The 23,090-nt window shown below is 47.2% G+C and overlaps 1 protein-coding gene across 1 annotated transcript in view; it reads right to left on the bottom strand.

The window, feature by feature from the left end:
• Positions 1-2,421: 2,421 nt before the first annotated feature.
• CFAP74 (cilia and flagella associated protein 74) overlaps positions 2,422-23,090 on the bottom strand; it is a 36,212-nt gene continuing 15,543 nt past the window's right edge. The window contains exons 21-39 of the mRNA XM_079326376.1: positions 22,090-22,211; positions 18,593-18,721; positions 15,572-15,659; positions 15,050-15,223; positions 13,739-13,872; positions 12,875-13,151; positions 12,320-12,427; positions 11,522-11,688; positions 10,204-10,338; positions 9,715-9,824; positions 9,303-9,358; positions 8,951-9,070; positions 8,596-8,748; positions 8,178-8,307; positions 7,487-7,641; positions 6,559-6,697; positions 5,708-5,823; positions 4,311-4,445; positions 2,422-2,973 (exon numbers count right to left, since the gene is read on the bottom strand). Coding sequence (XP_079182502.1) covers positions 2,860-2,973; positions 4,311-4,445; positions 5,708-5,823; positions 6,559-6,697; positions 7,487-7,641; positions 8,178-8,307; positions 8,596-8,748; positions 8,951-9,070; positions 9,303-9,358; positions 9,715-9,824; positions 10,204-10,338; positions 11,522-11,688; positions 12,320-12,427; positions 12,875-13,151; positions 13,739-13,872; positions 15,050-15,223; positions 15,572-15,659; positions 18,593-18,721; positions 22,090-22,211 — 2,562 coding nt within the window. The 3' untranslated portion in view covers positions 2,422-2,859. The remainder of the gene's footprint in view (positions 2,974-4,310; positions 4,446-5,707; positions 5,824-6,558; positions 6,698-7,486; positions 7,642-8,177; positions 8,308-8,595; positions 8,749-8,950; positions 9,071-9,302; positions 9,359-9,714; positions 9,825-10,203; positions 10,339-11,521; positions 11,689-12,319; positions 12,428-12,874; positions 13,152-13,738; positions 13,873-15,049; positions 15,224-15,571; positions 15,660-18,592; positions 18,722-22,089; positions 22,212-23,090) is intronic.

Below are 23,090 nucleotides of genomic sequence, written 5' to 3'. Positions count from 1 at the left end.
TTGTCCTCACAATAACAGCTCCATCCCTGTAATATGGAACAGAAACAGCAAGTTCCATGTGTAGAGTCACCTGGCAGTTTTAATGCCCAGAAGCACAGGACTGAACAGGGTTTGTGCCTTTCCAAGAGATGAACTGGCAGGAGCTGTGCTGAGCTTCTGCTGGCACTGGGACTTGGCTTTGATCCATGCCAGGAGAACACAGCAGCTCTCTCAGCCCTGTGTGCTCAAGGACCTGCCTGCAAACCCTCTCCTTCTGGATCAGCTCCCTGTGTCTGAGTTACCAGGGAATTGTTTCCATCTTCAGTTGTCCCAGTCAATTTTCTGCTCATTGGAGAAATATCAAGAAGCTGTTGCACATAACACACATTGTACATGGGAATTGTGTGGAATCACAGAATTCCTGCATTTTCAGTAAACTGAAGGTTTGCATCTCTGATCATGGCAGGTTTGCATTATGAGGATTCTAATTGTGGTAACTCTCAATGGAATGGCAGTGGAACATCCAGGGTTACATTTTACAGACACAGTACCTGTGCTTTTTACTTTTGAAACTGTAGTAATGTTCCAGGTGAAGCAGCACAGTCTGCACACTTTCCAGTTTTTCCACATCAGTGTGTTTTCCCTTCCACATCAGCCTGTGTCTCTCACTGTCTGAGTGCTGCCCCATGTGAGAGCTGGCACTTCACACTCTGTGTCCCCCAAGAACAAAGCAATCCAAGAGAGGGAAACCAGTTCTGTCTGAGCAGCCATTGTGCCCCCCAAAAGTCAAATATGATCACTTTTGAGCCCCCAACTAAAACACCAGGCTTTTCTCTTATGGAAGGGACTAAAATCTGTTCAGATTTCCACAAGTGCTTTACAGAATGTCAGCTGGAGTTTTATAGGGAGAGTTTACTTTATTTTCAACCTTCCAGAAATAACCACCTGTTCTGTTATCCTGGTCCAACCCTCCCCTGAGAGAACAAACACATACTGAGTTTTAAACATGGAGACTTTGACCAGAGAAACCCAGAACCTTATGTTCACTTCAGTCCTGTGAAAATATTGATCCAAGTTCTCCAGTGGCAGGAATGCAAGCACAGTGGGTGACACCTCTGCTCACCTGGAGCTGCTGGGTTCCAGTGGTCCTTCAGCTGGTTGGTGGCAGCTGCTCCTTACCCAGCCTAACCCTGTGAGGGCACCAATGTCACTGTCCTTGCATCACTCTTTAATTTTTTACTTCTTTTACTTCTCTTTACTTTTCTCAGCACCTGACCTTTGTGAAGTGGAAGATTCCTAAGATAAGGGTGTTGTTTCCTGGTAGATAATGTTACACTTCTTTTCAGCACTCTGTGTGGTTATCATAACCAGAGTCTGGAGACTGATTTGTTGTCAGCCATCAGTTTTTGGTTTCCAGGAGTGAAATCTAAAGGATCCTCACACAATGGATGCCCACAAATTCAGTGCCTGAAATAGTTCCTCCACTCCCCCTGCCTTGCTTACTGACAGCTCCCCTGCCATGAGGTCACTGGTGAGTGAGCAGTGTTGTGTGCAGTGGCTTTAGTTGATGTAGTGGGATTTCCTCACCCCTTTGGGCTGCAGGGGAGCCAGCACACAAAGTCCATTGTGTGCCTGCCCAGCTGTGCCAGCAGCAGCACCCAGGGCCTCCAAGGAAGGCAGAGCTGTCCCTGGCTGGCACTGCCACCCTCAGCTCCTCCCCACCCCAGGGACTGGCATTGCCTCAGCATCTGCAGTCTTTAGACTCAAGAGTTAAGTGACTCCACAGGCACTTGATCCATTATCAAATGAGGACTCATCTCAGCAGATCAAACACTGGCTGGACAAACAAGGAACCCCCTCTTCATTCCTACAAACCTCCTCTGTCACAGGGGGAGCCTGCTTCAAATGTTCCTTGTGACAATTGCTTCCCTGCTTGTTCCTGCAGTTCCCTCGTTACCACAGGGGTATTTACAAACAACGTTTCTATTTTCTGATTGCATCACCTGAATCAGGGATTTAACAGCTACAGGGGCCAAAAGGGCAACACACCCTCGGAGTGCTGGGGAGGGAACTTTGCCACAGACTGGCTGTGACTCAGGAAAGAGTGTGACAGGAGATGTACAGGATTATCCTGTGTCTAATGGCTGCTGCCTTCCTGCTCCCTCCATTCTCCAGCTCTGCACTTGCCCTAAACCAGCTGCTGCTCCCTGCCAGAAGTTCCACCTGCAGAGCATTCTGGCTTCCTCAGAACAGCAGAATTCTGTTCTCAGACAGAATTCAGCAGAAGGAAAATATAGAAATACAAAGTTCCTGGACAGCCAGGATCTCTGGCAAGTGTTGGACCATATCCAGGGAACAGCACAGGAATATTCCCCCTTGGCCATGTGTTATCAGGCAGATTTGACTGTACATTGTAAAAATGACTGCCCAAATGATTTGGATAAGGCTTGAATCAGAAACTTTATTCTGAGCTTAAAAAAGTCAAGGCTTTTCCAAACCCTACAAAAAGCATCTGAAATTGGTAAAAGGTAGAAACTCACCTATGTGGATGTAAAGCAGACACTCTTCCTGATGGAATGCCCACCTTTGGGAGACATGGGATTAACAGCAGGTGTAGCTGCTGGGAGCCCTCAGTAATTCTTTCTTCTAACACAAGATTACTGTCACAGAGTCAGCTGGAAAATGAAGCTACTGGCACCAGAGTTCACAGAGAACTTTGGGCAAAACAGAGCAGAAATGTTCCATGGCCCTTCCTTCCCACAGCCCTGCTGCCCTCACTTATTTGCAACAATCTCAAAATTTTCCCATGTTTCACCAGAGATCCAGGGTTACATCCCAGTGATGTAACCTCCATCTTCCTTTGCATTTGGCCTGGACCCCTCAGGCAGTGGGAGCAGCTGCAGCCACAACTCTTGCCATGAGCAGGACTCGGTAGGATTCTGTAATGTCACCTTTGACAGTCAGGAGGGCTGACACGAGTGGGGGCTCACTGGTCTGCAGAGAGAACCAACAGAAAACCAGCCTGGGGTTTTGGGCATAGCAGACATGAGTGGATCACCTTCTAAACTCTGTGTTTCACATCTTGGTGTTCAAGGTACCAGTTATAGCTACAGGTGACAGGTCACAGCCACTGTGCTGGCTCCTCTCTGTCCCCAAGTGATGCTCCTGCTGCAGCCAGTGAGGTATGACAGTGACTCAGCATTCTGTCCCCAGAGTGCCACAGACACTGTCCCCACGTCACAGCCATGGCAGCTGAGCACAGCAGCAACCTCAGAGCTCCCAGGGAGGGCTGGAAGGAAACAGATCCTGTCAGCCCCCAGTGAGTGCTCAGTGTTGTGCAAGACCCAGGGGTTACCAAGAGGCACGATGTGGACTGGATACATCCTGCCAGCAACTCTGCTGCCTCTTTCTGCTTGTGATGGCAGAAATCTTTTAATTTTGGAACCAGCTACTCATTCTGCCATCCCACACATGGGGAGTCAATGCCTCCAGTCCCCATGAATGCACAGGAAGGGCAATCACAGCCCCATGGAGTTATTGGGACATCATATCCAACCTCTAGACACAAGGCAGAAGCAGTCAGGGAAATGGGGTCCCTAAAGTGGAAACCCAAAGGCCCCACTGACCTCCAGGAATGTGTCAAAGCAAAGGCAGCCCATGGCAGAGAAATGTGCTGCAGAGTGATCTGTGTACAGCCAGGCCTGTGCTGGCAGGGCTGCAGCAGCTCTGTCCCAGGTCCCCCAGAGCTCACTCAGGGCACCAGAGCCTGTTAGGAGCAGCACTTTGGCCCTTGGGCTCTGTCACAGGGGCCTGCAGGAAGGGATAAAAGGGGCTCACCCCTGTCCTTGTCACCACAGCCAAGCACAGCCCTGGGGAGGCAGGAAGGCTCCAGATCATCCCACTGTTCCCAGCTTCTGCTCCCAAAGGAGAGTTTGTACCACTGCTCCTTTAGGGACCCCACAGGAGCTGTCACCTGGCTGTGTCTGGGCAGCAGCAGCTGTGGGTGACAGGCCAGGAGGAGCTGTGGGTCACATCCATCAGGACCCTCGTGTGACACCCGCTGGGAGCTTTGTGTGATGCCCCAACAGGAGATGTGGGTGACAGCCAGACAGGAGCTTTGTGTGACACCCCCCAGGAGCCCGGTGTCACACGGGACCAGGACCATCGTGTGTCCCCTGCCGGGATTCCTGTGTCACACCCCTCCCAGGACCATGGTGTGACATCCATCAGGAGCTCTGTGTGACACTCTCCAGGATCCCTGTGTCACACCTGCCGGGATCCCTGTGTCACCCCCTCCCAGACCCCGGTGCCGGTGCCGGTGCCGCGCTCACCTGCAGCTCGGCAGGTGGCACCCACGAGACGCCGATGCGCTGCCGCTGCCCGCGATCCAGGGCTCCCCTCGGGCCGTCCAGAGCGAACCCCGCCCGCTGCAGCTCCGCGCCGCTCTCCAGGCTGAACTCCACGGCCTGGCACGGACACACGGACAGACCGACACACGGACACACGGACACACGGGCAGACCGACACACGGACACACGGACACACGGAAACACGGACAGACCGACACACGGACAGACCGACACACCGACACACGGACACACGGACACACCGACACACGGACACACCGACACACGGACACACGGACAGACCGACACACGGACACACGGAAACACGGACAGACCGACACACCGACACACGGACACACGGAAACACGGACAGACCGACACACGGACACACCGACACACGGACACACGGAAACACGGACACACGGACACACGGACACACCGACACACGGACACACGGACACACCGACACACGGAAACACGGACAGACCGACACACGGACACACGGACACACCGACACACGGGCAGACCGACACACGGACACACGGCACGGACACACGGACACACGGACACACGGACACACGGACAGACCGACACACGGACACACGGAAACACGGACACACGGACAGACCGACACACGGACAGACCGACACACCGACACACGGACACACGGACACACGGACACACGGACACACGGACAGACCGACACACGGAAACACCGACACACGGACACACGGACAGACCGACACACGGAAACACCGACACACGGACACACCGATACACGGACACACGGACAGACCGACACACGGACACACGGACAGACCGACACACGGAAACACCGACACACGGACACACCGATACACGGACACACGGACAGACCGACACACGGACACACGGACACACGGACACACGGACACACGGACAGACCGACACACGGACACACGGACACACGGCACGGTCACTCCGGGGCTGCGGGGGCTGCCCTGCCCGAACTGCCCCTTCAAACTCCACCTGTCCACTGCGACGTTCATTGTGTCACTTTCGTGACAGCACTGTGTCACTAAATACTCCATTAAAAGAACAGGATCAGGACTGTAATTCAGTTCTGGGCCCAAAATTCTGTATTCCAGAATTGAGGAAGCAAACTGCTAAATTAAGTTTGTTGCTGACTTACTATGATAATGCTAATTCCTTATATTAGCCCCTGAAGAATAATCTTTTCAAACACTGATGCTTTTATAATGTATAATTTTATAATTTAAAATCGGAAACTCTGAAAGTTCCTTTTTAAAATCTCTGAATTTGTGACTTTTGGACAGAAGGAAGGAGCATCCCCTTGCATACATACAGCACTGGCACAAAGCTGCAGGTTTTATTTCCCTCACCTTCTTGGCTGCCAGCAGAGGAGTCTCCATGGCCCCGACAGTGATCTCTGCCCTGGCTGGCTCTGCTGAGCCCTCCACGTACTCCAGGAGCAGGAGAAGGGACCTCACTGCTTCTCCTAAACAAACAGCAACCAGGTCAAATTTGAGACAGCCAAAACTGAACCTTTGGCAGTTCAGAGCCAACACAAATTGCAACAGGATGGTTCAAAACAAAGTGATGTGGCAAACTCAGGAGCTGGCAGAGATAAAGAGATCCTTTCACATAGTGAGGAATTAAGGAAAAGGAGAGTTTGGATAATTTGCAAGTGCAAGCTGCAATTGTTACTTGTTCATCAAGTTCCAGGCTCACTTTCTAGCCCGTGGCACACACCTCTGTGTGCTTGGACTTATTTACAGCTCAGGAGTCAGGAGCTGTTTGCATCCTGTCTCTGAACACAGATCCTGCCCAAGAAATTCAGGAAGAGTAACTTCAAACCCCTGGAAGTTTCATAACAGGACAAACAGGAGAATCCAGGATATGTGATTATATATGAAATGATTTCTTAAACATTTAATACACCTCAGAGAAGTGGCAGAAAGCAAGTGCATCTTAATTCTTCATAGTAGCATTACATTTTAATCATTTTTGCAGGGAAGCTGCAGAGATGGAAGATGATCATTAAGATAGAACTGCATTAAAATGAAGAGAAAAACTTTGTTAAAGAGAAAGTTTCTTATGTTTTCTGTGTATTATGAACATATGCTGTAACATAATGCTTACTTTTTCTGATTCTGGAAAAATTGTCTTTAATTTCCTTTTTTCTCATGTCTGATCCCTCCCTGTTCCACAATAGACAGTGGTGGCACGTTACCTTCCTCCAGAGCTTCCTGTGGTGCCACAGGTGAGGTGACAGCCAAGGACTCCACGGGCACATCCAGGGGCACTCCCCCCTCCACAAACATGGGGTGATTCCGGGCTGCACCCTTCAGGTGGATCTCGTGGGCTGTTTGCTGGGTGAGACAGAATGTCCTGGCTGCAGGTGACAGCTCAGGTCACCTGCCTGGTGCTGCCACCTGAGCCAGCAGCACCAGGAAATCGTGGCATCACCTCCCACGGGAATGATCCCAGTGATCCTGGGCTCTAATGCAGGAGTTCTGCACCTGCCCCTGGGCTTGCCCACTGGCACTTCTGTTTTAAACAGTCTGGGACATGTGCCTCAGGAGGGCACTGGACAAACTATTTTAAAAGCCACTAAAAGAGACAAAACGTTTCTGTTGCCAAACTTGGGTGATTCCTAACTGCAATCCCAAATTTGCAAGGACAGCAAGCAGCTCTCTCTCAGCCCCAGCCTGTTTGCAGTGCTGCTGCTGGGCATTAGTGGTCACCCTGCACCAACTTTTGGTGTCCTGGCAGGGCCCAGGGCTGCCCGTGGTGCAGCCACCTGTGCATGCAGAGCATCCCAGGGCAGCTGCACAGATGGAGCTGGCACTGAGCACTGCAGGAGCAGCTCCCTGGAGCTCCTGCTCCTGCTGGGCCCTGCTGGGCAGCTGGAGCTCCCCTCTCCCCTCTGCTCTGCCATTAAATGCTCCCTGCAAGAGCCCCTTGGAGCTGTGCTCAGCTCCCAGCCCCTCCTGACTGTGCTGTGGGAGAGGATAGGGATGGATCTCACGTTATTGCTTTTATCAATTAATAACTGAATATCTAAACATGAAAAAATCAGAGGGCCCCAAATGTGCCCTTTCCTCCCTACATCAAATAATCCAATATTTAGACTGTTTTCATAATCCTGATTGTCTCACCTTGCCAAAGAGCAGAACCTTGAGATGGTCAGAATAGTAGAGACTTTCATGATCAGGGCTGAAAGTAACAACAAAATTCTGGCTCTTCCCAGCCTCAATTTTTCCTTGTATTGGAGAGACACTGAACACACTGAAGCCATTATAGTTCTGTGTTCCTGGGAAATAAAAATGAGAATACAGGTAAGAAAGGAGGACAGCTCAAGTTTACTTCTTCATAAATTTTAAACCCATTTAATTTTTGTTGGAACAGCAAATAAATAAGAACTGATACATGGCTTTTCAGCAAAACAGGGTGCTAGGAACACCAGATAAATCCACTTATCCATCCATCCATCAGTTTGATGCATTCATCTCCAGAGGACCTGAAGCAGCATCACCAACCCTTCCTATATTCTGACATGTTTTTACAGAGATGGACATCTTTAAATGTAATCTTTAATATGCAACTACTGTGTGGGTTCATTTAGATTTAAACACTAATATCTCCTTACTCGTGGGGATTTGCTCAGGCTGCATAAATTTACAGCTCCCCATATTGAAAGAATTACTACAGCTCCTACTGGGGAGCAAAATGAGGTCTTTAATTTCAGGGCTGTGATGCCCCAGGTCTGACAGCTGTGTGAATCTGTGAGGACACAGAGATTTACACCTCCTGAGTCTTTAGCAGAGGAAAGAATACAAGGAAGTTTACCAACAATCTCTGTTCTCTGCAGAGAGGGTGTAAGAAAGGAGGGAATTTTCTGCCGGTCTCTGTCCCGTGTTGGTGAGAGCGACTCCAGTTGTACAGAGAACAGCAGGGTCAGGCTGGAAGTGTTCTTTATCTGGGGACATTCATTCACACAACAGCATTTGCATTAAGGAAATGGATTCTTAGGCCTGGAAGATCCATACTTTGCAAAGTAGCTGAATAAATTTTGCTGCATTAGTGCAGCTCTGTCCCCAGATGCCACAGAGGCCCAGTCAGTGCTGCCACCACCAACCCCCACTCCCCATCAAACACTGCACTTTGGTTATTGACACACTTGGACAAAATGTGGGAGGAGACAGTTAATGTTTTCCTCCTCACAGGAACTCCTGCTGTGCCTTGCAGTTCAGCACAGAGGCCTTACCTGGACTGTGGCAGTCCCTGTGTCCCCAGCCATGATGTATCCCATGTCCAGCAGCTCTCCCACGGAGCACTCCGTGCTTGGCACCACCCCGTGCCCAGAGAGGAGGAGGCTGAGGTTGCTCTTTGCCACCTGGATGTCCAGAGTTTCCAAGAACTGCCCAGAGGGTGCCTGGGTTAGTCCATCTGCTGAGGGAACCCCCACCCCTCCAGCTGAGCCCTCCCAAAGAGCCAGCCCAGAACTGAGACAAGATCCAAATGCTGGGACAGGGAACAAAGGATTTTCCTGTTCATACCACGTGTTACACACCCCTCACATCTCTCCTCCTTTTCCCCACTGCTGTTGTACCTTTACTCACCCATTTATCCTCACTTGGACAAAAAGAGATGATGAGGGGTTTACTTTCACCTGGCTCAAGTGTTCCAACTGCTCTAACCAACAGGAAGGGGCCATTGGGATTCAGAACTGAGAATCCCAGCTGAAACAGTGCCACTCAAGGAAAAAAGTCATAAAGATTGAGAAAAAATACATGAGAACAGATTCTACATACAGTTTACATGCACTTGGTCTGAACTAAGCCTCTACAAGCTTTTGAGACATCAATAACTCAAGAGAGAAGATGAGCTGCTGCTTTAGTGTCCAGCAGCTCCCCCTGCAGAGACAGAGTCTGACTAAGCAGAGGCTGAAGGCTGAGCTCTAGACAAGGATACTTCCAGCTTCCCAGGAGAGATGTTTTCTATTGTAATTCTCTTCATAATTCTGTAGCCTGCAAGGAATGAAAACACTCCCAAAATAGGATGCTCATCTCTGGCCTCCCATTCCTTCCCCTTACTCATGTTCTGCCTGGGCCAGATCCTCATTCCTTAGGCCTATGGCTAAGGCACTACTCAAAGCTCACCAAAATGCTTTCAGATTGGGCCAGTCATTTCTGCAGCTTCCAGGTCCATGTTTGGGGATCAGGTCTGCTCTTTCATGGGCCTCAGCTGGCCAGAGGCTCCCTATTTTCCACCTAAATACCCACTAGGAGTAATTTCTATCCTGACTTTTGAGAATGCAGAACTCTGCTGTGAAGAACTCACTGTCAGAGAGAAGCCACTCCAAACCAGAATTCAAATTCCATACCTACAGAAACGTCCCCAAAATTGGCTGCATTGATCCCAGAGTCAGAAGTGATCAGAACAGGAGGGGCCACAGCAGGGCAGTGCAGCTCCAGGTACAAGGTGTTGTGAGGGCTGCAGAGAGAGCAAAGGGAGCTGGGGAATAAGAGGGCAGAGCTCTGGGATGACACAGAGACAACAGCAACTGCCAGGGAGCTGCTCCTGTCACAGGGTGTCACTGCACTGCTGTGACAGCACAGCACAGGCCTCAGTGACCAGCTGTGCCCCAGCAGAGATGAGCTACAGCTGCCTCAAAGTTTTCACACAATTATTCCTTCAGTTGCTTTGATACTCATGTGTTTGATTCTTATCCAACTGGTGGGCTGGGAGCATGAGTTTCTACCACTGAGCTATGAAGTTATTAAGATCAGAAAACAAATTTCTCCCCCAAATGAATAAATTAGCAAGCCCACCATTTCCCCCTCACATCTCTGGGTTATCCAACTGCACCCACCTGCAGGTTAAGTTCCCAGAGCCCTCCTCTCCAGTGGCGTGGCCACTTGCAACAGAGCATGGGATGATGTATTTGTTAAAACTCCCTCTGAAACTCCTCATCAGGGAAGCCTGGGCTGCTCTATAAGCATCAGAACTAGAGAATCCAGGAATAAGAATTATCTCAGTGAGTGAGAGAGCAAAAAACATCAAATAAATATCTGCTGAGCTATTTGTGATTATTGTTTCTTAGTCACACATTCAAATTTGAATGTAACAGTGAAACCAAATGGCTGCCAGTAATGGACCCACCCTACAAAGTGGCTGGTTTTTGTAGCCAAAAAAGAAGAATAAAAATGAAGAACCCAGACAACAGATGTTACACTAAGGATTGCAAAAATCTCAACACAATTTGCTTTGGTTAAATACATCAAATATTTCAGTGTTTTCCAGTACTTCTACATAATTTCAATGACATATAAACACACAGGATCACATTCCTTTAATGCACTATGTAGACAATACTACTTGATTTTTACAATCTCTGCTGCATGTATTTAAAAATTATCATTAATGGACTGCAATGAACATGAGATTTTAGTAAAAGATATCAAAACACCCAGTACAGCCAAATGCCTGGTGCTTCAGCATGAATTTACTTCCAGATAGTTCCAAATTCCTGAGACTGGGCAGAAGTGTGGCTCTGAGAAGTTGGATTACCTGCTGTACCAGGCCCCTCAAGTATCAGATTTTGCATGTGAGTCTCCCAGTCTCCAGGCAGCAATGCTGCTGATGCTGACTCTCCCTGAGGTGCTCACACTGCTCAGGGACTGCTTCAAATGCACATTTCCCAGCAGCATTTCCCTGCCAGCCCTGATGCTGACCATGACCAATGTGCTGGACTGTGTAAGCCCTCAAATTAAAAATAGAAATTACTCCCTGTCATGGATTAGGGCCATCAGCTGGTTCTGGTAGATCTGCTCAGAAGAGCTTTATTTGAGTAGTTCTGTTGGTCCCCAAGTTGAGCTTTGCTGTTGCCCTTTCCATAAACCCCGTGTTGGCTCAGCCCCATCCCCCTCACAGCCCCAGCTCCTGCTCCCTGACAGATTCTTTGAAGTCTTCAATCCTTCTGATGCATAAAGGGATTCTTTGCCTCACATGAGAGGGTACAGCTGTGTGGCTCACAAGCAGCACTAATTTTGGAAACAGCCTCTGCAACACAGCTGAAGCTGTTCCCTCTCCAGTTTGCTTTCTTGTCTACCTACAGCTTTAGTAGATTTATTAAACTACTTCTAAAGAGAATGTTGTCTGTGTAGTACAAGAAGCTTCTGTTGACTTACTCAGGCTTTAACTCTTCGGGTTTTGGCTCTTTAGGGCTGTTTACAGAATCCAGGCTTTTCTTGCTTCCAGCCCTTCTTCTGGCAATGGAAATGGTGGATTTCCTTTGCTCTCTCTTTGAATCTTTCCTCTTTTTGCCCACTGGAGACTGAAGGAGACCACTGGAAATCTGACCAAGACAGGAGTGAGCAAAGACACAGACACAAAGGACACAGAGTAAGGAGGTGACACAGGGGACAAGGGACAGCAGGATGATGGTGACAGCCCACAGACACACTTAGACATAGACAACTTTCCAACAGTGTAAAATTTAAAAATTAGGTTGAAATTGACATATTTTACCCCCTCTTAGAAGAAGCCTCCTCTTGCAGCAGATGAGTAAAAGTCTCTATCTCATGGGAATTTTACCTGTCTATCTCATAATCTAAGACAACCACAGATGCTCACACAAATTAACTGACTTAAGGACTGCATATAAAGTTCACAGATGCTATAAATCTTCAGGAAGTATAGAAGCTTTTTCTTTTTATTTTCCTTTTAAGAGTATTTAATAGCATTTGCAATAAAACCCTCTAGGAATAGTTTGGGAATAGTGAGCATGAAATTAAATTATTGCTCAGTGAACAGGCCACACACTGAGTGCACAGTCACACTCTTGTCATTTATAGGCAGGTCCTGCATGGACCACGAGCTTGGCCTTCATTAATATGCAAATAATTTTATGATAAAAATACCATCCAGAGAAACAAATATCTGGAAGTGACAGACCAGCAGCATGTGCTGTTCTTAGCATTCCTTACTTGTTCTCCTGCCTCTGGCACAGCTGCTGTGCTGAGCCTCCTTGCTGCCTCCTCCCTGATTTGCTGATCCGACAGCGCCGGGCTGAAGGACACTCGGATGGAGCTTTTCTGGGAATGTGAGAGCACACACAGGAGTGAGGGCACAGCTCAGCCAGACACGTGTGACAGAGCTCAGCAGGAGCACACACAGAGCAGCACACAAGTCACACATGCAGGGCACTTCAGCATCCTCAGGATAAGGGCACTTGCAGCTTTTTTGGAAGCTCAGGATGTTACAGTGGGCTGGGTTTACATGGCCAATACTTTTGATATTTAAATATTCTTCACATAAATCACAGTGACAAAACTGGGAAGTGAACACTCTCATAAGGCATTAACCAGATTTGGTGTTTAACTCTCCTGTCTGATTTAAAACATTCTTTCAAACAATACAAAATATTCCAGCTATTCTAACAACAATTGATGTTTTAAGCTTTGTTTACAAGTGACAGCCTTTGTAAGGATGCAGATGATCAAAGATCTGGCAGAACACTCAGACATTTAAAGTGAATTTACCTGCCCAGGCAGCACAGTTCCCACAGAAGGTGTAATGGTCACAGGACAGTCTGGGGGCACATGGAATTCAAAGGAGGTGGGACCAACTGGGACAGGGTCCCCAGTGCCAATCCGTGGGACAGGGTGAGTGAGGGGGTTCCCATCCACGTGGGAATTGAGCACATCCAGAGTGGCTGAAGACATGGAGTTCAGGGCTGTAGCAGCAAATTGAACCAAGGAATGAGACAATTCAAGAGGTGGGTGGACTCCAACTGCTTTGCATGACAGCTTGAATTGTCTAAAAATAAACATATGATAAATTGTCTCAGCATAAAATAGTGTCTTAATCAGCCCGGAAAATAGGGAGCTAATCCTGTAGTCCCTATTTAAGCAGAATTTCAAGCTTGCAATGGGAATTTTGCCTAAAGATGAACAATAATACTATCTATTTTTAATGCACAATTGGCCAGAGTCCCTGCTTGAATTCTTCCTCTGTGAACTTCTGGAAATACATCCAGTCAAATCAAAGTTTATGCCATGATTATTGCAGCAGCATCGGCTTCATGTGTAGAGCATTTTCACAAAAAAGAATTCCTTAATTGTGCTGAAAAAGCAGCAGAGCACTGCAGGTTGAGGGGCTGGAGCTTGGGTGTGGGACAAGAATAAACTTGAGGAGGGGTGGGAAAAGTCATCTCAGTAAAGACAGATGTGAAAACTAAGGATGGAACCAACAGGCACTGAGCTGGAGAATTCCCACCTGCCTCAGGTGCTCATCCCAACCTCACCTCCCCAAGGCAGGCAGGGATTCAATTTCTGAACTGGGATAACAGTGGGAGCCCAGTGACATTCAGATTTCAGTTTCCCTGCTGTTCATCATTAACACACCTGTTGATCTCTGTCCTGCAGGTGAGCTCAAAGCTGTACTCTTTTGCCTTGGTGGCTTTAAAGATTATGTCCAGTGGCAGGCTTTCCAGAGGAAGAATAATTCCAAATCCATCATTGGGTTGAACTTCAACAAACTTCAAAATGGCAGGATAAGAAATTATTAGTTAAATTTTTAATAAATAAAAATAAGACATTACAGGCAAGATTAAAAAAATAAATAAATTGTTATTAAATGTGGAACTGTCAGGAAAAGAGAAACCTTCCAGGGAGAAGTTTTTGTCTGAGTCAGTGCCCAGAGTTCTCATCTCAAGGTAACTCAAAAGGCATTAAATCCATCAATACAGATTTCAGGAGAATCCCTTCCCCAGCTTCTTCTCATCTGTGGAAATCACCTTGCTCTAATGTTCACTTATTCTTCATAGAAAATGAATGAAATATGGTAAAAATTCAGCAGTTGCCCCATGTCTTTGTGAGCTGATTCATGTCTGAGGCAGGGACACCACAGGGACAGGAGCAGTTCCACATCCACAGCTGTGCAGTGGTTTGTGCTTGGGTTGAAGATGACCCAAGAAAGTCTCCCCATCACAATTCAAGCTCCTCATGCTGGGAAGTAAAGCTTTCATGAAGCTGAAGTTAACAATTTCTTTTAGCTATTCCTTGATTTTAATCCCTAAGCCAGCAGAGAACAGAACAATGCCTAATTAACTGCCAGTTTCCTCCAGCTCTGATGCCAACATGCCCAACCATTTCACACTGTGATCACTCCGCCATCATGCTTGAAGAAAAATCTTTGTCCAAAGAATTATTCAGGAGATCCAGTCCACATGAACCCAGCAGCTCCTGTGATTGAATCTGTGCTTCCAAATCAACTTCCAGTCACTCAGAAAGTGCCTGGGCATGGCTGGGGTGGCTCCCAAGGAGACTTTAAAGGCAAAGCTTTGGGGCATTTGGTACAAAGTGAGCACATCCCTCAGCCTGAGGCCACAGCCACACCCCAAGCCTGTTTTATTTAATGGTGAAAGTGTCCCAGGTGCTCCCTCAGGAGATCTCTTGGTGTAAAAACCCAGGAATTCTGACAAAAGAAGGTGAAGAACAGGAAAATCTCCCCACAGGGGTTTGCACTGCTTGGCAAATGCAGAGGGTGACACCCAGGGAGATTGACACACTCCAGGACAGAATTCCACAGGGAGCAGAATTCCCATGGGGCTGCAAGAACCAGTCATGATTTATTTACACTCACACTGAACACGTTCCCATGACACTGAAATCTATTTTGACAGCAGAGGAGGTGTGTGTGGGATAAGTCCATACCTTTGGCAGTCCCACAAATCCAAACTCCTGTGGCAAGATGGATTTGTTTGTTAGGATGACATTTGCCTGCACAGCTTCATAGATCGTGCAGTATCCAAAGTTGATCTGTGCTGGGCTGATTTCCAAATCAGAAGTAGTAACAATGGCATGGACAGTGAAATTAACTTTTTTAGCCTGAAACAAATGCAAGAGCACAGGATAAAAACCTCCATCTGTGGGTTGTAAGGACAGGATTTAAATGAAATGTCATCCAAAAGGAAAAGTGCAAGAAAAAGTTACTCTGTTCCTTGACAGTAACATGAGATCAGCACTGAGGAGAAAGGATGTAACTTCCTGTATTGCAAACATGAGACAATAAAAAACTATCAAACCTGTATTAGCACTTTAAGCACCTTTTACTATTATCACAGAGCCCCAATTAGTAAAAAACTAAACTAAAATTAGGTACCATTAAGTGAACATTCACTAAAATAATTTACATAAATGGTCAGTCTGATAATCAGCATCACAAAAATCCCTGACCTTGTCCACGATCAGGATTGTCACTGGGACCTCCAGGACTCCTGTCTCTGCATTGAAATAGCTCCCTGCATCTTCAGGAAGGGACAGCCTGAAAACCCAAAAGTACAAAGTATAGTCAGTGCCATCAAAACATTCTGACTACTTTCTCACTAAGGGGAATAATGAACTTTTGATGGATTATTTCCAAACAGAAAGAAAAACAAATGGAATCCTGTTACTTAAGGTCTGAAAGTTTTATTATTCACATCTTCATTTAATTGTCCTCAAATTGGAAGATTCACCTTATTAAGCATCAAGGTATTCTCATTAAAATTCTGCTTGCTAGATAAATTCAAATATTAGAAAGAATGGAAAAAGACTGGTGGAAGAAAATGCCAATCAAAAATTAGTGACCTGTGAAGTCCCACCTCCTGACCAAGGGAAAGAAGATGCAGTCAGGTCAAGAATATTTTGGATTTGTCCCAGATTTCCTTCAGCCTGGCCCCCCCCAGGCAATGCTCTGAGCAGGAGGGCATGAGCTGCAAGGCAGTGATGATTGACCTTGCACAGTTATATTGGATTTCTGTTTGTTTGTTTTTAAAGACAGGATTTTGGACACACACAGGATTTTAAGGGCGGTCACAGAGGTCAGCATTCATTTATCTTTTTTTTTTTTTTTTTTTTTTTTTTTAATGCCACCCAGTCATTTCAAATTCTGAAAAATTAAAAGCTTACTCTCTAATCAGAATATAAACCCTGTGCAACCTTGCTGCAGCCCTAGCATGTCACCAACCCAGCCAAGGCTGTGGCTCCCTCTGGCCACTGAGGTTAATGATCAGCCTGAGGCAGAACCACTTTGTGTCCCAGAGCAGAGACAGAAAGTGAAAAAATGAAAAAAGCTGGAGCCCAGCAGTGCCTGATTACCAACCAGCATAAGAATTTATAAGGAATATGCAGATTTTCTGTAGGTGAAGCATCTTGCTGTCACGAGCTCCATTCCAGAGCTTCAAGCCAAGACAATACAAACCTGGAGCATTTTTAGCTCTGCTGCTCTATTTATATCTCAGAGAACCAGAGTGAGTTGCTTCCTGTTCTTGGGTCTCCACAGTTCCCATGTTCTACTACTACTCATGGAATTGCATGCAACCCTTTAATGTATTGTTAAAGAATAAAAATAACACCCACTCAGTCACCATGGTGATTCAAAATCTTGCTGTTATTTTGCAATAAGGGTGATGTTCAAAGGTGTTGGGAAGTTCTTTACACATAGAATTGAGGTTAAGTGCAAGGGAGGAGTAGAGCACCAGCTTTCACTTTGTCACAGGACATATGAATAGCAGAAGAAATTAATCTATTTCATAATAATCCAGAGGGGGACAAAAATACTTCTAACTGTATGGACACAGGGATGGACTCTAAATTAGCTGTTGTACCTTGGGGAAAAGGTCCTGGAATCCTTCAAAAAGTTCTCTGAAAATGGCACAATTAAAGAGAAGCACAAAAGACAAATCAGATTTAGACTGCCAGTACCTGTAGGACTAGTTCCAAATGCAGAGAACTACAGGATGTGGTGTTTGGGAATTCTGAAAGGCAGCAGAGGAGAGAACTTGCCTTCAACTAAACAGGAAATGTTGGCTTCAAACTCCCAGAAGCTGGGTTTGGAAAACACCTGCCTGAGCACATCCATGTGCACAGAACACTCAGGAGAACATCCCAAGCTTCAGGCAGCTCCCTGCTCCCTCAGCACTGCTGGCTGGGGGCTCTTCTCCCTTTGGTGTCACTTTTAACACAGCTGCTCTATTAATAGAGCTCCTAATGCCAGCTCACTGAGAGGCCCTCACAGAAATGTGTCACTGGCTCAGTGCTTCCCCTCAGCTCCCAGCACTCCCCCCTGCATCAGCTCTTTAAAACTGATCCATACCCTCAAACAGCCAGATACTTATTTTGTGTGTCAGAAATGCCTTAATCTCGTCAAAGCTCCTTTCTGAAGCTTCTCTGTTTTTTAAAGGAAGATTAAGGTTCTAAATCCTAGCTCTGCTTCCATCCCCTCAGAGAGGGTAACAGTGCTTCACAGCAGCTGAAGTTCAGCAACTGGAATATGTCATCATGTTACTCCTGTAATCTGATGGGATTTGAGATGCTGCAGGAACTGTAAATACTTTTAGCTCTTTGAATACCAACCTGGTGCAAATTTTGCAATCAGGGTAGAATCCAGAGGTGCTGAGCACATCTGTGAGAACCCAAACATGCATCCATGGCACTAAGCACCCACATCAAAGAAGCAGCAGGTTTGAAGCAGCAAAGACAGAGACATTGAAGTATTTGGATGCACACCAAAATTAATTCCATATGTCATTCATTATTTTTTGAAATGTCCTGCTAAATTCTTTAGGATAGCAAGGATGAGGTAAATAAAATGAACAGAGTCCAATGGGAGCTCTGGTATTTAAATTTTTAGGAGCTGGAATTGTTTCCTATCACTGAGCTGTGTTTGTATTTGTAGATGTTTCGCAAAACAGAAGCAAAACTTGCTGGGATAAAGCTTTTAGCATCAGGAGATGTTACATAAAACACCATGTGAAATTCATTATCAATACCTTCATCATTTGGAGAAAAATGTACCTGGGGAGGAGAGATATGGACAGGAAGCCCAACCACTCTCACCTTAATTAGCAAGCACAGGAGTTCTTGTCCAGGAATTATTCAATCAGTGATCCATGAAGCAGCCACCTGCCTCAATAACCTCCCTCCTGGACAAGAATAGCTTCCCACAGAAGGGGAGCAGCCTGGCAGGAATGGAGAGCTCAGACTGTCACAGTGCTGCTGGCACTGCAGGGAGGGCATTGCCTCACAGCCCTGGCAGCCAAGTTCATTTCCTCCTGGAGCATCTGGCAGCTTCCAGGGGGATGGGGGGAGACCAGACCTGCACTGCAGCAGCACTGTGAGGTCCAGCCTGGACAGCAGGAGGGAACAACAACTCTGCTCAGCTTTCCCACTGACACTGAAATCCTGAAAGATTGGAGTTAGATTAATGTTGGTTACCTGGGCAGGAACTTGAGCTGGGCACTGAAGGATGAGTGAGCCTGGATGTAGCCTGTTTTTGGAAGCAGCTCCATGTGCTTGCTCAATTCTCTGCACACCTCAAACTTCAAACGCAGCGTGGTTGTTGCTCTGCAAACACATCAGATGTGCTCAGGTGGCTTTGAGGCCACTGCAGCAGAGTCAGGGCCCTCCTGCCCCCACCTCTGCATTGTAATCACAACAATCCCCAGCTTCCTTTGAAAATGATGGGCATGGAAAACTGCTCCAGCAAGTTCACACAGTTGTGTTCTCTTTTAAGTACAGAAAACAAGACTTGGAAGTTCTGTAACAAACCCAGCTGCAGCAAAGAGTTCACAAACTGATGCAAAGAGAACTGTCAGAGCTCAGCACGCTGCTAAGTCAGGTCAGGGCAGTCAAAGACAAGTTGCTGTGAAATAATCAGCTGATTATTTACTCCTAACATACACTGGCTCTATCTGGATTAATTGGATGACTGAACCCTGGTGATTTCTTTAAAAAGATGTAACCTGTCCTCCACCAGCAGAGATTCTGCAGGGCTGGAAGTCCCAGCATGGCTGAGCTGGTCCTGCCAGCTCCCCTGCTAAGCCTTGGGATCAATTTGCCCTGGGAATGGCACACTGGAAGCCAGGAATCCTCTGTCTGTCTACTGAATTCTGGCCCTATCATAGCACAGCAATAGCCATGGATCATCTCCTGCTTTGGAATTTTATGCCTAAGTGCAAAATTGCCGAGCAATTTACAAATATTTCAGCTTGTCATTCTCCTTCCCCTGGACTGGTTTCCAAGCTGTCAGGCCAGATGGTCTCCTCTAAATCAACAGCTACAGCAAGTGGGGCTGGGAGCCTGCAATGATTTCTGACTGTTGACAATCTAAGAGAATTATATACTACTTCATTAAATCAGTGCAGATTATAACCTGCCAAAGAAATTACTTTTCAAAATGATTTATATTGAACATGATTGTGATAAGACATTTTCACCCTTTATGCTGCCTGATTGCCAGGATCTTCATGACCAGAAAAAAACCCCAACTAACCCAGAACAAAACCAGTATTAGCAATATTTTACAATTAATCAGAGCTTGCTGGGACATTCCAGTTCCAGAGGTATCTGACTCTAGTGGAAACTTTATTTTCCCTTTGTGCTACAGCCTACAAGTCACAGCCAGTGGGATACTGGCAGGCTCCAGGAGGAATCCTCCTCCTGACACACCAGGGAAAGTTGTCAGGAGTTTCTGGAGGGAGAAACTGCTCAGGCCATAACAGAATGATGAAATCAATCCACTTTTGCAGGATAAAAAGTTGACACACTATTCCTGCATATGAAATACACTGAATTTCAGCCCATCTGACTGTATAACAGGCAATTTTTCCTAATTAAGGAAATGAGGTGATGAATCAAAGCCTTGACTTGCCAAGGTGCTAAGGACAGGCTACTACATATTAAGTGCTCTTAATCTGGTGAAACTTGGCAAAGGATCAGCAGGATTTTTCCCTCATTTGAGAAGTTTTGCCCTAAGCAATTTGACAGCTTCTATCTTTGGGATCCCCTTGAACTCTTAAGTTTCATTAGGAGAGTTATTCTGCTTCTATACATATAAGTTTTATCCCTGGGTTATCTAGACCAAGTAAAATCACTTACATAACAACTTGTGCTTGTCATATCTGTAAGCTGAATTTCTGAGATAACAGCTTTACTCATTTCTTTCCAACTGTGAAGAATCTCTGCAGTCTGTAATTCTGGTAAGAGGTTTAGAATGGATGCCTTCCACAGAACCAATCTCTCCCCCACCCTCCCACAAACCCACCCCAATCCTATTGAAATAGACTCTAAGAAATGCAAATTGTTAAAATAAGAATTCCACAGTGACTGCATTAGGTGGAGGGAAGACACCCAGCACCTGAAGACAATTAAATGTTCCCATAACTACTTTTAATAGCAGGAAATCTCCAGAAGCCAAGGAGCTGGAATATTCCCTTTATATCACAGTGCCAACAGAACAAGTCCTCAGACATGACTGATTTGAACTCTGAAATACCCAGATATTTCCCCCCATCACTCACTGTCTGGTCACTCTCTGTGTAATCAGAGGGATCTGTCCTTCCAGTGGATCCCTAATGCCTCCATGGGTCAGGAAAGGCTGCACCTTTTCCATTTTAGACTGGATGCAAAAGGACTGACATGGTTTATCCAGATCTAATCCCAGGTGTGGAAAGACTCTCATGAAACCAACTTCCATGTCCTAAGTCCCCTCCAGGACTTTAATTGAATGCAAACTAGCTGAGAAGCAACAAAATATTCTTACATAAAATTTCCTGGCTGAATCAACCCAATGTGCACTTAATTTTAGACACACTGATCTCTCTAAATGTTTAGTGTGCAAATTCCACATGAGGAAACTGTGGGTTTGCTATTCCCTAGCGGCTTCACAGCTCTCCCAAAGAACAGGAACAACACAGGGAATCTGGCAGGAGTGGGGAGGTGTGTGGATATCTCAGAGCTTGGGCAGGTGTTGGGAGTCTGAATCAGCAGGATGCCCAAGTTTTCCAGAGCTCAGAGGGCTTTCAGGATGTGCCCCTGCATTGCCCAGGGCACAGGTACCCCCAGCACACTCACCTGCATTGCCCAGGGCAGGTACCCCCAGCACACTCACAGGTACCCCCAGCACACTCACCTGCATTGCCAGGGCACAGGTACCCCCAGCACACTCACCTGCATTGCCCAGGGCAGGTACCCCCAGCACACTCACAGGTACCCCCAGCACACTCACCTGCATTGCCCAGGGCACAGGTACCCCCAGCACACTCACAGGTACCCCCAGCACACTCACCTGCATTGCCAGGGCACAGGTACCCCCAGCACACTCACCTGCATTGCCCAGGGCACAGGTACCCCCAGCACACTCACAGGTACCCCCAGCACACTCACCTGCATTGCCCAGGGCACAGGTACCCCCAGCACACTCACAGGTACCCCCAGCACACTCACCTGCATTGCCCAGGGCAGGTACCCCCAGCACACTCACAGGTACCCCCAGCACACTCACCTGCATTGCCCAGGGCAGGTACCCCCAGCACACTCACAGGTACCCCCAGCACACTCACCTGCAGTGCCAGGGCAGGTACCCCCAGCACACTCACAGGTACCCCCAGCACACTCACCTGCAGTGCCAGGGCACAGGTACCCCCAGCACACTCACAGGTACCCCCAGCACACTCAGCTGCAGTGCCCAGGGGCACAGGTACCCCCAGCACACTCACAGGTACCCCCAGCACACTCACCTGCAGTGCCAGGGCACAGGTACCCCCAGCACACTCACAGGTACCCCCAGCACACTCACCTGCAGTGCCAGGGCACAGGTATCCCCAGCACACTCACCTGCATTGCCCAGGGCACAGGTACTCCCAGCACACTCACCTGCAGTGCCAGGGCACAGGTACCCCCAGCACACTCACAGGTACCCCCAGCACACTCACCTGCTGCACACCTCGATGCTCTCCTGGTACAGCCTCTCGTACAGGCAGATCCTGAGGTCCACGCTGGGCTGGGGCACCCAGATGGGCACATCCACAGAAACTCCAATGGCACTGAAGCTCAGCTGGCAGAGGATTAGATTCTCACTGACTTATAGCAAGAATTTCTGCTATAAATTCAGCTGAGTAAAATATTTTATTAGTCATAGTGGAACAGGTTCTTTAATGAGACAGACCTCGGAAAATAATTTGCAAAGTAAACCCAAGATGTTACAGTGCCCCAGCAGAAATACACAATTATACTTTGGGTTGGGTTTTTTGACAGGGAACATGAAACAAGAGCATCTGGCCATGATATTGAAAAGAATATTTAAAGTGCCTTTAGCTGAAGTGAATGGGCCCCAGTCCAGGCTCCCCTGGGGCTGCAGCTCATTCAGGCAGCACAGGAATGCAGGGAAGGCAGCACAGGGCTGTGCTCCCTGCAGTGCCCCGGGTCTGGCAGCAGGGCCCAGAGCTCAGCCCTGCAAAGCTGATCCTGGAGGAGAAGGTGCCCACAGGGGCCTCAGCAGGTGTCTGCAGCTCCTTCTGCAGCCCCAGGGACAGCCAAGACTGGCTGCTGAGCTTCTGGGAAGTTTGTCTTTATTTTTTTGGCAAGCTTCTGTGAACTGTTCCAAGCAGAATTTGGCTCCCAATAAAATTTAGAATCACAATATGCTGAAGTGGAAACTAAAGTTGCCATCTCTTCCAGCTTTCACACATCAGCTTCACTACTGCCTGCTAAATAATTCCAATTCTGATAGATAAGAAAGAAAAGAAACTATGTGTGGTGGGAATAATGGAGACTACTTCCACATTTGTTTCCAGGACATGAGAAGTTTTCCAATATGTGGTCTGATAAAATGGGAATACCTGGATTATTTGGATAGAAATTAAGAAAATTACCAGGTTTAATAAGCATCCTGCACCAGAAAGAAGAGCTATGATTTGCAAAACTATCTCCCATA

Source organism: Erithacus rubecula, assembly GCF_903797595.1.
Source record: "Erithacus rubecula genome assembly, chromosome: 24".
Taxonomy (NCBI): Eukaryota; Metazoa; Chordata; class Aves; order Passeriformes; family Muscicapidae; genus Erithacus; species Erithacus rubecula.
Note: the sequence above shows the minus strand (reverse complement) of the source record. Positions and strands in the feature narration are given on the sequence as shown.